The following is a 13,421-nucleotide window of genomic DNA, read 5'->3' as shown; positions in this document are numbered from 1 at the left end:
AAAGTATAACTTGACTTCGAGAAGAAAAACAGGTCACGTCATCCCCACCGTCAATGCTGCTTTAATACAAGTTGATCCTGATGAGCATGGGCGACTTAATGGAAGAAGAGCGCGTGTACACGCCGCTCCAACACTGCGCACAATGATCTGTTGAACCATCCTCTGATGAGAATCGCCAGCGCTGGCAAGGCAGTAGATTGCGCAGTCATCTCCATCAGGGGTGGCATGACAACCCGACCAACAGCACAAACTACTACCTCAACCAGAGCCTGACGTCTGTTCCGCTCCTTTTGGGATCCTGCTTTAGTGCGGTCGGCGTCCCCGTGCGTAAAAGCGCACGAAAAGAAACATGGCATGTGCCCCGAAGAAAGGGACCGCAATACCCCACCCAGAGCATCGACTACAGAAAACACGTCCTACAGATTTTCCAATGCTTTACCCCTCCTTAGATGGCCTCGATGAGCGTTATATGGGCGCTGAAGCTGTGTACAAAGCAAAGTTGTGACATTAAAACACATTTCATGTAGCTTTTCAAACATAAAATTATGGAAAATATGATTAAATGGTGGAAATGCATTTAAAATAGTTCAGAATTTCTTATGAATCCAAATGATTGAAGTATTGCATGAAACAGACAAACGTCTCGTTTAAGTCAAGAGTGTAAATCTGAATCATAAGAGCAAAGGCAAACACTCTTCATCCTCCTTCACCTTGCAGATTAGCTGAGTCTGTTTTCTAATCTATTCTATCAGTTTCCTTGTCGTGGAAAAAAGTTCTCTGCATCAAGTCCAGTAAAAAAAAAAAAAATCCTTTACGTTTCCTTCTCCGCTCCGTGGAAGCCGCATGTCAGGCAGAAATGAGTGGATGTGGGGAAGTGGCGTGGATGAAATTCGCGGGGAACGTCAGAGGGCTGTAGGCGCATCTTTACTATAGACAATACAGATGTCTCACTCTGACTGGTTTTCTAAATACAAGCAGAAATTTGTAAGTGTGCGCGCCACCTGCTGGTTGCATTGAAAATGCGCCTTCTTTTCTTTAGGCTCAGCTAATTCAGAACCAACCATAACTTTAAAAAAAAAAAAAAAAGAAAAAAAAAAAAGAAAATAAAAATTAGGTCAACTTAAACTTTCAACTATGTTTTCGTTTTTATTTCAAATAATAAATGCAATCTAACTTGAGAAATGTGAAATATAATTTCCTCATTCCTACAAAAATGTGTATATTTTCCAAAAGTAAATCAAATTGTTTTCTGGCCTTAACAACACAAGTACTAAAGCATTATTTTTGGTCTAAATAACTAATTTGGAAATAGAAAATATAAGCCAGTTTAAATTTAATGTTGGTAACGGACACACACCATGGAAGGGAGAGATTGGAATCTTTAGTTAGTTTGATATATTTTTACTAATTTCTTTTCTTTCTGGAAGACATGGAAATTCAATTATCAGTAGATTATTAAATGACAGCAATGACTAAAAGAAAATTAGGAATTAATTATATAAATTGTTTTTCTGAAGTCCCCAAATTTAATAGAATTCAAGTTTGCATCAGAAAACAATTTAAACTAAACAAGAATCACCATCCATCCATCCATCTTCTGCCGCTTATCCGGGGTCGGGTCGCGGGGGCAGCAGCCTAAGCAGGGAAGCCCAGGCTTCCCTCTCCCCAGCCACATTTGCCAACTCTGCGGGGGGGATCCCGAGGCGTTACCAGGCCAGCCGAGAGATGTAATACTGAATCACAACATAGTAAAACAAATTTTTCAGTGAGCCCTTTGCAATGAGTTTATTTTTCTCTGCCAGTGTTTTACTTCTCACCAATGGCTTTCAACTTATGAGCGTAAAGAGAACTGGTGAGAAGCACAGAGAACAACCATATTCCTCCTTGCAGATCATGCTGTGATGGAACATGTAAATGAACCTGGAATCAATGTCACTTATTAAAACAAAAACAACAACTTAGAAGCGAAAAGCGAATAAAAAAAAAATCAGTTGTAGGAATGCTATGGAGATACATCAGAGTCTGGTAAGAGACAAAATGAGGGAAAACTAGAGTAGGACACACACAAAGCTTTACACAGCTTTATTGAAGATTGTGTATAAATACACATGCACATTTCAAATGTAAACCCAACTGAACTCAAGTGCAGCCAAACTTCGAAACCCCCAATACATCATCATGCAAGGATGTCTGGATTATTTTTTATAGTTTTTTTTTTCCCTCTCTCTCCCTTTTTTTTTTTTTTTATACAAAAACAGTCCCAAAACAGCAGAATCATCCTTTTAAAAAAAAAACAAAAAAAAAAACTCCCTGACAAGCTTTCGCAATCTAGTGTGTACGTGTGGACTCCTGACTTTTCAGGCATTGCCAAGGTTTTTAAATATATTGTCTGTTTAATTATTAAATGCTTACATATAAATAAATAAATTTTATTAAATGTGCACTCACAGAGTGAACTCTTCTGTACAATATTGTATAAGTCTATAGTAGCAGTCACATCTCACTCAGTCAGGGTGGGGTGAGTCGGCCTAAAAGCAAGGCAGCGCGGAGCCAACAAAGCTCACTGAAGTCAAAGCACAGAGATGCTCTTACACATCTAATATTCTGAGGCAACAACAGGTATGATTAATGGTGTTTACAACGGAACGAACAAGTAGAAAACGAAAACGTAACACTCCACCATGGAGAATAGAGTTTCATTATGATTTACATCGATGGAGGAATATCCTGCAACGACCTGTCACAAAATATTTTTTACTGTATCATTGTCCTGAAAGCTGAAAAGGCCTTTTAGGCAGACTCACCCCTCGTGTTTTCAGTTTAGTACCCATCCCCCCCAACCTCCCTCAAAGCCCAGGATCACAAAAACAAAACACATTTTTCCCATGAGTTCATTCAGCCAACACCAAAGGGCAAAGAACATGTTACCATCGCATTCAACCAAAGGATGGGGTGAAAACAAAAGGCATCAGTCACATACATGCGTTCTAACTTCTGTCCATTCAGCATACATTCTGGCCCTCATGTGGGTTAAAAAAAAAAAAAAAATCTTTGAGATGACGTGGCTGTGAGACAGCAAGCGAATGTAACAGACATTCATACACAAAGTGTGAGAAGGTGTGATAGTGATGTGCAAAGAAAAGGGGGCTGAGCTGAGATTTGGAGTTAAGGCTGAGGTGACTCAAACAAGAGATGATGCATCTGATGTCAGGAAAATCACCAATGTTCCTAATCTCACAGTGCCTCAAACATGAAGACAAATAGGAAGTGGATTGCAGAGCTGCGGTAAAGCTTTAGAAACCACGTATGAGGTACAAGCTAAGAGGGAGAGCTAAAGAGAAGTTTGGCAGTTTAAGATCAGAGTCTGCCAGAGATATTCTGTGCAGTGTCAGCCTGATGACACGATTTGTGGAACTAAAGTAGCCTTTTCTAATTCCTATTTATAAAATATGCACAAACACAATAAATTTGGTTAATCTGACAAGTTAGCTGGATAAAATCCTTAATTCTGGTTTATTTTAGGTTTCCAGGTTTAAATTTTCAACAGGTAACCACAGAGAGACAGCAAAAGCAGGTCATAAAGTCAGGAAAACTCATGCCAGCACACTGATAAATCTGTCTAAAATGCAAGATTACAGCAGTAGCAAAGGCTAAGGATAGTTTGGCTTTTTGACACTGTATTAAAAACACACCCTTGGGCATCACTCCTCTGTTATAGATTGTAGACGCGTCTTAACAGCTGACTTACAAAAGGCAGCTTCCTAAACTGATGAGGAAAAACCCCTATGACCACCAAAGTTGTTAAACAACTGCAGTATATCTGGCAACGCTGTAAAAATTAAGAAGAAAAAAAAAAAGTGGATGGCTGGTGATTGTGCAAGTTCAAAACATTTCATGAAAACAATTTATTGTTTAAAATATTTACAATATCTAAATAATACTAAAATGATATGCCAACAATGCACTGCTAGAAAAAGTTTTGTTTTGTTTTTGTTTTTTTTTTAAAAAAAAGAAGGCAGAAGGAGATTTAGAGCGCTGCAGCGAAGTCCGTCCGAACCCTCAAGATGAATCCCCGGTGTTGTTAAGTGGCTCTTTTCAGAGAGCAGATGAGCAAATTCTAAACGAATGTAGCGACACACTCACACACACACAAACAGTGATCCACCCACAGAGGAGGGCCCTAAACTTTTTTAGGTGCACACCTCGGCGGCTCCCTGACTTAACAGGCGCCATTGGCGGCAGCGGCTTGGCCTGTCGCACAGCTGAGTCCGAGTCGCTGGGTGGGACCGGTCTGCCCGCTGCCATGCTGTGTGTCCATATGGCTTTGGATGGAAAGATCCTTTTCTTTCTCTCCATTTATTCCTGTCCCCATTTACCTCAGTTGGTTTTCATGGTTACGTCCCGGTTGGGTGTGTGTTGTTCCTCCTCTTCCTCCTCCTCTTCTTCCTCCTCCTCCTCCTCCTCCTCTTCCTCCTCCTGGTCATTGTCATTCTTTGCGCGCCTGTTCTCGTTTAGGTCCTCCTCGTCGCTCTGCACGGTGGCACTGGCGCCTTGAGTAGACAGGACAGTCTTTCTCTCTTGCTGCTCCTCTGTCACATTCTCCTCCTCCTCTCCTTCCTCCTCGTCTTCTTCTTCCTCGTCCCCACGATCAAGAGCGAAATAGCCGGTGCCTTTCACCGTGTCCTGGCGCTGATAGAACAACACATAGCCTGCTTTGGACTACAGAAACAAAGAAGTATAAAAAGGAATTAGTTCTTCAGAATTGCTGCCTTCTGATGTTTTGTTTCTCTGATGAAGAGCCAAATAACAGGATGCTCCATTATTTATTCATAATTATTCAATTTTTACTTCAAAGAAACTTGATCATTTAAAGTGTTCCTTTTGTCAAGATTAACCAATCACCTGCTTGTTACATAAAAACAAACATATCAGATAAATCCAGCTGTTAAATCAAAATCAGTCGGTAAAGAGGCAAAAATATATCATATCCAGGAAAGACAGGCTGTTCTTCACTCTTGCGTTAAAAAATAAATGTCTAGGCTTATGGTTATCTGGAACAACCATCCCTCCCAGCCCCAGAAAACAAAGCTCTGAGTACTTTATTACCACCTTTAGGATGATCAGTGTTTATCTGTTTCAAAAGAGTTTACATACATGACTGATTAAATAACCTATTTGAATGCAAACACAATTAGATCATTGTCTAAAGCTTGTGTATATCAGGAAACTCACCACTATTTGATCTTCACTGGCAGGAGACACGCTGCTATCATCAAAGTTGTACCATTTTTCATCATCTTTGTTCTTCGCATAAGCAGTATCTGAGCACAAGACACAAGATGTCATTAGTGAAGCTTAAGAAATTAAACAACTGATTAACTAGTCATTAAAAAAAAAATCAACTTAAGCTTTATGGGTATTTATGTAAACAGGTAGAAATGATTGCAATTTTTGGTAATCAACATTTAAGATGCTGACAAAACAGAGCTTCAACATATGCTTGTGTGTTTATCTGGCAAGAGAGTGGAATTTGATTAAAACCATATTATGTTACACATATGGTAAATTGATATTGCACCATTTCCTGAAAACATCTGAATGAGACCATCTGAATGTAAAAAAAAATATATTTAAATGTGCTGTACATCCTTACAAGCAGGGATCTAAATGTATCTTGACAATCTAGTGGGACTTTGATAAAAAAATTTAAAAAAAAAAAAAACGTATAAACCTTGTTTTGGTGATGAAGAAAACAAGCCAATACTGTTGCATTAGCATGCTAACTTAAGGGCTTTAGGACAGCGGATCGTCCACCTTATCACAAGAACCTCGTAACATCCCAGACAGTGTCATTTGAATGTAAAGGACTATTTGGTGGTTGCTGAAGAGGCCATTGGCAGGACTGGCAACCATGTTTCCATAGCTGTGGCTACATACGTAGCTTAACATCACCAGTGTGTGAATGTATAGGAGATTTAGTGCTATATAAACCTAAATTAGGAAATATTAAAACAATCTCAAAAATGCAGGAGAAAAAAAAAATCAGTCTTTAAGTAAAAGAAAATGGTTTTTTTTTTGTTTCTTTCCCAGTTTTGTAAATTATCAAACAAAAGGATAACTAGGTCACCAGTGACCTAGTGGTACTGAAGAAGTTAAAAGCAAAGGAAATGCTTTATCCTAATAAACACAGATAATTCAAAACAATGTAATAAAGTGTTATCAAGTCTCACAGTGTCCTCCTCCCATTCCACCATAGTGGTTGGACACAGCAATGAGGTCATAACGGCAGGGTCCTGCATTGGGGTTGATCAGGAATTCAGACATGTCCAGATCTCTAAAGAAAAGACACCAAAACAGATTGTTGTGTATGCATTTCGAGTATGCAGATCATTTCCAGGTAAGAAAACAACATGAAGAAGAAAAAGAAAACGGTGATGATTTTTTTAAAAAGTAAAAAGTTATTCAACAGATATGGTTTAAATTTATAAAAGTTAGCATATTTATTATAGCAACAAAAACTCAGTACTGAATCTCCACATATTGAATTATAAGTAGATGTTTTCAATTGTTACTATGGAAAACAGTAACGGATACTCAAATTTTCTCTGCAGTGATAAATTTGTGTGTGTGCATGTGTGCAGACCTTAGTGGGAAGTCAACAAGTGAATCCAGTTTATCCCTCATGTAGCGACTGTAAGAGAAACGCTTCAGATGGACGACCAGCACTGGTGGCAGAGACCACAAGTCCAGCTTCTTGGTGGCTTGTTGGTGCTGCTTGCAGTTTGGACAGTACCTGTCATTGGAGAAGCACAAGTCAAAGTTAGGAAGCAAGCCACACCTGCCTCACTTCAGCAGATGAGGTATGTACCAGAAGCAAGACCACCGGGTTTATGAAGTCTTTAGCGTTTTCAGGGGGAAATGTCATATAGGTAAGCCTGCAGAGTCCGACATCAGCAACCCTGCAACATTTAAGCTCAATGCAAGCTGCATGTGTCACAGCGCTGCAAGATCTCACGTCCATTCAGTTGGTGACGGATAAAATGTAAAATCTGGTTTTATATGATCCGCATGTGCTGCAAAGTCCATTTTACACTACTGATACTGCAATCGACAGTATCCTGATTGAAAACTCATCTGCTCTTTAACTGAAAATTGAATCTGAAACATGTATGACGTATTGATCTGGTTAAAAAATGTAGGGATTTCCTTGATTCATTCTTTATGGGGCCATGTGAGACCTAAACCGACTGGGTAATGCTTAAATACACCTGGTGGCATGTTTAATGAATATTTGTGAAGGTAGAGAGCTGCTTGGTGGTGTTGTGGTTAGAATTGTGGCCTCACAACAAGAAGCTCACTGGTTTGACCCTCGACTGGGGGGAGGTTTGAAAGGTGGCCTTTCTGTGTAGAGTTTACATGTTCTCCACATGTATGTGTGGGTTCTCTCCAGGTACTCCAGCTTCCTCCCACCATCCAAAGACATGCATGTTAGGTTAATTGGTCCGTCTAAATTGTTGCAAAGAGTGAATGCGAGTGTGAATGGCTGTTTGTCTTTCAGCAGTGGCCCTGTGATGGACTGATGACCATCACAGGGCCACCATTGGGTGATTGCTGGGATAGGCTCTAGCTCCATGCAACCCTTAATTGGAACACGTTAAGATAGAAGCACATATATAGGCAGAAAGTTAATTTTCCATTTCCCATGTAATCTAAATGAGTATTCCGTGTGGAAAAAGTCAAAGTACATTCTTTGTTTATGTAGCAAAGAAAAAAGATGACAGCTGTTACCACATCCTCTATCACAGCATCAAGTTTGTCTAAGAAAGTAATGTTGAAGCTGCATCATTTGCACACCCCTCTGATGCTGCCTCCTTATTATAACTCCTTTGTTTTGCTTGTGGTGTTTACCAGGGGTCCTCAGCTCCCAGCTTCTCCTTCGTCGTGAACAGTTCAATGCAGTCTTTCAGCTTGAAGAAGGCCTTCTTCTGAGGCTTGTACTCCATGCTCTCATGCTTGTCAAAGTCCTACTCTCAGCCACACATAGAAACACATCCAGCTGTTAGACAAAAAGCTAGTTTACTGAAACAAACATTAGCAACAAACATCGAATTTTGTTTGATTAAAGAGATTACTGCCATTAGGACTGGCTTATTAAATAAAACTTAAAGTCCCACTGAAATGATTCCAAAGTATGGAAATAGTTTGTTTGTTTTTACCTCAACAACAGTCTCATCAAAATACTTCTTTTTTATTTCTGGTTCCCAATCCAAAGAAAGATAAGATCGGTCTGTGACAAAGAGGAGAAAATGTTAATACATCCTAAATATTATCATAATTTACATTTATTTAATCTCACAGGTGTGGAGTGAAACTGTTTTTATTAATAATTGTGTCACATCATCAATTCTCTTTTTTCCTTTGCTTGAATAAAAAGATAATGGTCGTGAAAAACAAAATGTTCTTCACCTTTTCAGTTTAGAGTTGGGTTATTAGGGACTACTTTTGATACCACATTCATGTAATTACCAACTACCTACCACTTAGTCTGAGGTGTCCTTCATCAAAGCGGATCTGCCTGGTGTCCTCCTTGATGAGGGAGAAGTCTGTTTTGCCCATGTTATTGAACTGGAATGTAAAAAGTCTCCTTCTGTTGTGCCCTGCTGTTTGCTGTCCTTTGCTGGAGATTTGTGGGCCGACCACGCCATTTTCCAGGTCGTTGTCGCCGCCCACAGAATCCTCAGACTGACTGTTGTCGTTCTCAGACAGCAACTCCTGATCCTGGCTGGACTCGTCATCCTGCTCGTCTGTCTCCATCTCGCCTAAAAGAGGACAAAAAAAAACAACAACTTTGTCTTCAGCTTGCTGCTGCTTAAGAACACAAAGGTTTTTTTCAGTTCGTACTGTCACACTCACTCGGCGATCCTTCCTCCAGTAGTCCATTAGTGGCGTTCCCATTAACAGTGTGTTGCTTGGATGGTTGCGTTTCTTCGCAGTCTTCATCATCTTCCTCTACAGAAGATCGCACAAACCGGCTGCAAATGGGGGGGGGAGTAATCTGTCTACATTCCCAATAGTACAGTTTTTTTTTTAATTACGTGTGGATTATAAGCTTAGTCCATTGGGGACAAAGACTGAAATGAATGACCCTACCAGAGGCGCAGCAGCAGCATGTTGTAGAGTTTGTCCTCACTCAGGGTTCTGGGCACCGCAATGAGGAAGGGCTGTCCAAACAGTGGTGTGCTGGTGTGGTTGTAGCCCGACTGTTTGTATTTCTCCCTTAAGTGAACTGGGATAACTACATGGTCTGTGTCCTCCACTCTGTTTACCGCAACCTCAAAACTGAAATGAGACGATAGAGAGAGATAAGATACATACCAGTGCAGGAGTTTAATATGAAACCGCGATGTCCCAGGCTGATGGATTGATATAATTTTGTGTATTTAATCATTTAAATATCTGGTGCTACAAATGAGGTCAGTAATTAGACATTCAAAAAAAAAAAAAAAAAAAAAAAAAAAGTAATATTTAGTAAACTAACCAAACTGAGGGCAACATTTTTAAAACTTAAAATAAAAACATTTTGATTTTCTGAACAGAAACAAAAGCATGAATGCAGCCAAGACAGAGTTTAGGAAACACTTGAACAGTGACCTGACTAGAGAACTTTGTTTTCCTCAACCATGCCTGACACTCACACATAAATATCATCTCGCTCCATGATGCTGCTGAGGTTTTCGTTAGTGGCAAAGATCCGGTGGAAACGGTGGTTGTAGATGTCGGTTACAATCATCTAGAAAAAAAGACAGGAGAGAAATACAGATCATTTGCTCTCTTTTTAAAAACACAATATCACTTCGACTCACACAACAAACTCCAACTATTGCTCACAGAGACAATCCCACAATCTGCAACAACATAAAAATGTGTTGCTCACTTTTGTGGGCCACATTTTAGGGCAGTGTGGCTTTCTGAGAAAACAGTTCATTGTTCTGCAGTGTAGCAAAGAAAAGTTACTTCGCCGTATCTGTTTTTATCAGCACGTTGCTGCTCCAGCCATCTTTAGAGCCTTCATGTGAAACATTTATTTTGGGATTGGCAGTATGGTCGTTATGCAAAAGAAGCAGCTTTCCACAAGAGGAAAGTGGAGGGGGCTCTTCTTCGGGAATAGCATTCCTCTGTGGGAATATCTAGGATATCATATATGGGAAGATGCATTTACTGTCAGTGATTGAATGTGCATGCAGATGAGATCTTCTACTGAATGTATATTGCTTTCCATATGGCTACTCCCAAAGCCTCATCTGCCATTTTTCACCCGTTAAAGAAAAAACAGCAATTTCCTCAACACACTTTTTATGTTCTCTGTGCTTTGTGCTCCCGACAGGCACTCCCCTGCAAACCTTTCATTGCATGTCGACCTGCAAGGGCACATCTCCAGCAGGAAATCTCTTGCAGTTAGTTGCATGACTGAGAAGAAACTGCAAAAATCTGTGAAAAATAGCATGTATTCTGCTCATCATCCCTTCTTTCTGATATACAGGAGAAGGATGCAACATTTCTATATGAGCTGCTGGATCTTGGTAGGCAGGGGTAATTAAAACAGGAACAGATTATTTTAGGGTGTACAATACAAAAATGATGCCAGCATTAAAGACTGATGCCCAATAAAACTCTGTGTTTTGCACAAAGGAGCTGATGGTGAGGTTTATACCTTCTCAGCAGGCACCCCAGACAGGCTGGAGAGGGAGGTACACAGGTCAGAGATGTATCCCACCTTTGGCACAGTCAGCTTGTACTAAAGAAAAATAATTAACTTGTGATTAGTGGTGTAAAATGTCAGTTTTGTCACAAAAACATGTTTTGTGAGCATGTTTTTTTTGTTTGTTTTTTTACCTGTGTGGGTTTAGCCAAAGGGTCCAGTCTAACTAAATAAACCTCTAATGTTCGTTCTTTCTTCATGGGCAGAGGCAGCGTCAAGTAGCAGAACGGATCAAAGGTCACTGAGACCTTAGCGCATACAGGACACACCAAAGTTGACTTAAAAAGACCATGGAAGATGTCCACAATGATGGAATCATTTCTCTTAATGTGGTTCTCCCATGCTTCTTCTGCCACAACCTGGGGCAAAGAGCAAGACAGAAAGTGACCATCAGAACACACCCAGAGTTGTTTGATTGATTGAATGAACCTTTTTTTTTTTTTTTTTTTTTTAATGCAAGAACATATATGACTCATACAAAGACGAAATATCAGTTTACTTAGACCTGAGCAATGCTTTTGCAAAAATTCAGGAGCGACTTGTTTTACCTTGTCAGGCCGTCCATTTGCGTCCTTAAGCTGGATGTAGGGCTTTTTCCTGATGCGATTCAAGTCTTCGTGAAGACCATCCAAAAGGAAGGCCAGAAGTTCATGGGAGTCCTGTTGTTGGTAGCCAGAGAACTGTGGCGCAAAGCGGCCCACCTGGGTCTAGAAAATTGAAATGTATATTAAAATAAGCGAGCGATGACAAAAACAGGGGGAAATGCTTTCTTGTGTAGTCCATCAGTTTTAGGGTAAAACATTTAGTCCTAAAATATTAATGCCATCTTGAAGCACTTGGCTTGATGTAATTCACACTTTGGGATATTTATGAGACATTAACAGATTCATCCTCCACAGTTGTGTGCAGACCTTCATCCATTCACTTCCACAGTTAAAAAGTTTTTTTTAGCTTTACTTTGGCTCCTTTCTTCTATTTTAATCCAATGTGGTCAGACTGATTATTATTAATGGGTTAATGTTAAACTAATGTATTATGTAAAGCTTGCATCCAAAAACAGATATTTTTACACTTTTTTGCCCATGTGATCACCTTGAAGGGTCTCGGGGTTACGTAGCTGTATTTGCCCGACCACAGATGTTTTATTAGCTCGGCGTAGGCTCTGGCAATCTCCCCCTTCATGCCCAATGGGTTGTCCTCATTCAGCTCGTCTGTGTACTTGTCTTTGAGGAAGTACTCTGTCAATGGAGGGATGTTGCTTAAACACTGAGATGTAAAAGGAGAAAAAGGACAGATCTCAGCAACCAAGAACCCTGAAAGGCTTGAAAAGAAATTTCCAGACCTCCTCAGGCTGTGAAAAGCTCAATGATAGGATGTGTGTTACCTGCACAGCAGAGTTCATGAAACAAGTGTTGCCCAGGTTAGACAGTCCACAGAGGCCTGAACGCTCACTCTGTCTGCTCTGGTCTGAGTAATCATAGCTGTTGCTGTAGGATGGCAAGCTATAGCTCAAATTCTTCACACTGCAGAATAATAATAAAAACGAATCACACAAGGTTGTGTAGATACTTCTGAAATGTCTACAAGTATCACACACTAGATATACTGATATAAACAAACCCTAGCTGTGAACATAAATAGTTTTTCATCCACAAAGAAGAAAAGCATAAAACTTGATTTTTAACTATGAGACCAAATTACCATTCAAAACCTATAACAACTTCCACCCCCCCTCCCTAAAAGGCATCCAAGAAATTCTCAGAGCTTTCTCCTTGGCCTTCCCAAACTGCAGTAAACGGCAGACCTCTCAGAGGCTGACAGTGCAGCGTTGGCCGTTTCTGCCTCCCACTGGTTAAAGGACGCTGCTGTGATGGTGGTGGAGGCGGGGACCTCACAGCTCAGCACATGGTGGTCCACTCTCCTGCTATCCAGCTCCACCGCCTCAGACCTCAGGCACCACCAGCAACACAGGAGCATGACATCTCAGCCCCGCCCCGGCCCACGCCGGCCCACATGTCCTCACTAAAGTCACTGCCCAGCCACCTGGATGGAGTTTGGCTCGTGTCCGGTACATGCAAAGTCCGGCTTTTTTGCTGGTGGGAAGGAAAATCCAGTTTCCGTTGCCACGTCCGAGCTTTAATCCAGAACAGCTCCAAACAGAAGTGAATATAGTCCGGATGAAGTTTAGGCCTGCATCTGGTTTCCTAGTCCGGCAAAGTCGAACAAACAACAAATACACAAAAACTAAAGCGCACACACTTGTGTCTATGTTACAGCTAACGAAGCAGCTCCCCACTCCTCATCTCTACACTCCTTTTTTGGGCTCAACCGCCTGTCATCCTGTTGTCCTCTCTGCCTCAGATTCCTTCGCTCTGTCCTGCACTGTCCTGTCCTCTGCTCCTCCCTCTGGCCTGCCTGCTGCTCTGTGCTTCTCTACGACTGCCCACAGATATTTATAGCAACTGCGAGGATGCTCAAGACTGCTGCCACCGAAGCTAGAGGTGCACAGAGACAGAGAAAAAGGGAGGGAGAGGCAGAGAGAATGGGGGGGGGAGGGGTGGACAGTGAAGGCGGGGTGGAGGAGAGGGGGGGGGGGGGGGGCTGACAAGAGGAATGAGATGGGGATAGAGGGAGCAGCTGATTACTGCATCCAGCTGAGGCT

The 13,421-nt window shown here is 41.0% G+C and overlaps 1 protein-coding gene across 3 annotated transcripts in view; it reads right to left on the bottom strand.

The window, feature by feature from the left end:
- Positions 1 to 1,849: 1,849 nt before the first annotated feature.
- usp15 (ubiquitin specific peptidase 15) overlaps positions 1,850 to 13,421 on the bottom strand; it is a 22,925-nt gene continuing 11,353 nt past the window's right edge. For all 3 annotated transcript variants that reach the window (XM_079262867.1, XM_079262868.1, XM_079262869.1), the window contains 15 exons: positions 12,144 to 12,282; positions 11,852 to 12,025; positions 11,308 to 11,466; positions 10,894 to 11,118; positions 10,712 to 10,795; positions 9,696 to 9,790; positions 9,151 to 9,339; positions 8,914 to 9,032; positions 8,538 to 8,819; positions 8,217 to 8,287; positions 7,909 to 8,024; positions 6,644 to 6,793; positions 6,231 to 6,334; positions 5,233 to 5,321; positions 1,850 to 4,719 (listed from right to left, as the gene is read on the bottom strand). In XM_079262867.1, coding sequence (XP_079118993.1) covers positions 4,378 to 4,719; positions 5,233 to 5,321; positions 6,231 to 6,334; positions 6,644 to 6,793; positions 7,909 to 8,024; positions 8,217 to 8,287; positions 8,538 to 8,819; positions 8,914 to 9,032; positions 9,151 to 9,339; positions 9,696 to 9,790; positions 10,712 to 10,795; positions 10,894 to 11,118; positions 11,308 to 11,466; positions 11,852 to 12,025; positions 12,144 to 12,282 — 2,338 coding nt within the window. In that variant the 3' untranslated portion in view covers positions 1,850 to 4,377. The remainder of the gene's footprint in view (positions 4,720 to 5,232; positions 5,322 to 6,230; positions 6,335 to 6,643; positions 6,794 to 7,908; positions 8,025 to 8,216; positions 8,288 to 8,537; positions 8,820 to 8,913; positions 9,033 to 9,150; positions 9,340 to 9,695; positions 9,791 to 10,711; positions 10,796 to 10,893; positions 11,119 to 11,307; positions 11,467 to 11,851; positions 12,026 to 12,143; positions 12,283 to 13,421) is intronic.

This window comes from Telmatherina bonti (assembly GCF_933228915.1).
Source record: "Telmatherina bonti genome assembly, chromosome: 23".
Lineage (NCBI taxonomy): Eukaryota > Metazoa > Chordata > Actinopteri > Atheriniformes > Telmatherinidae > Telmatherina > Telmatherina bonti.
The sequence above is the reverse complement of the archived record's forward strand: the minus strand, read 5'-3'. Positions and strand labels throughout refer to the sequence as shown.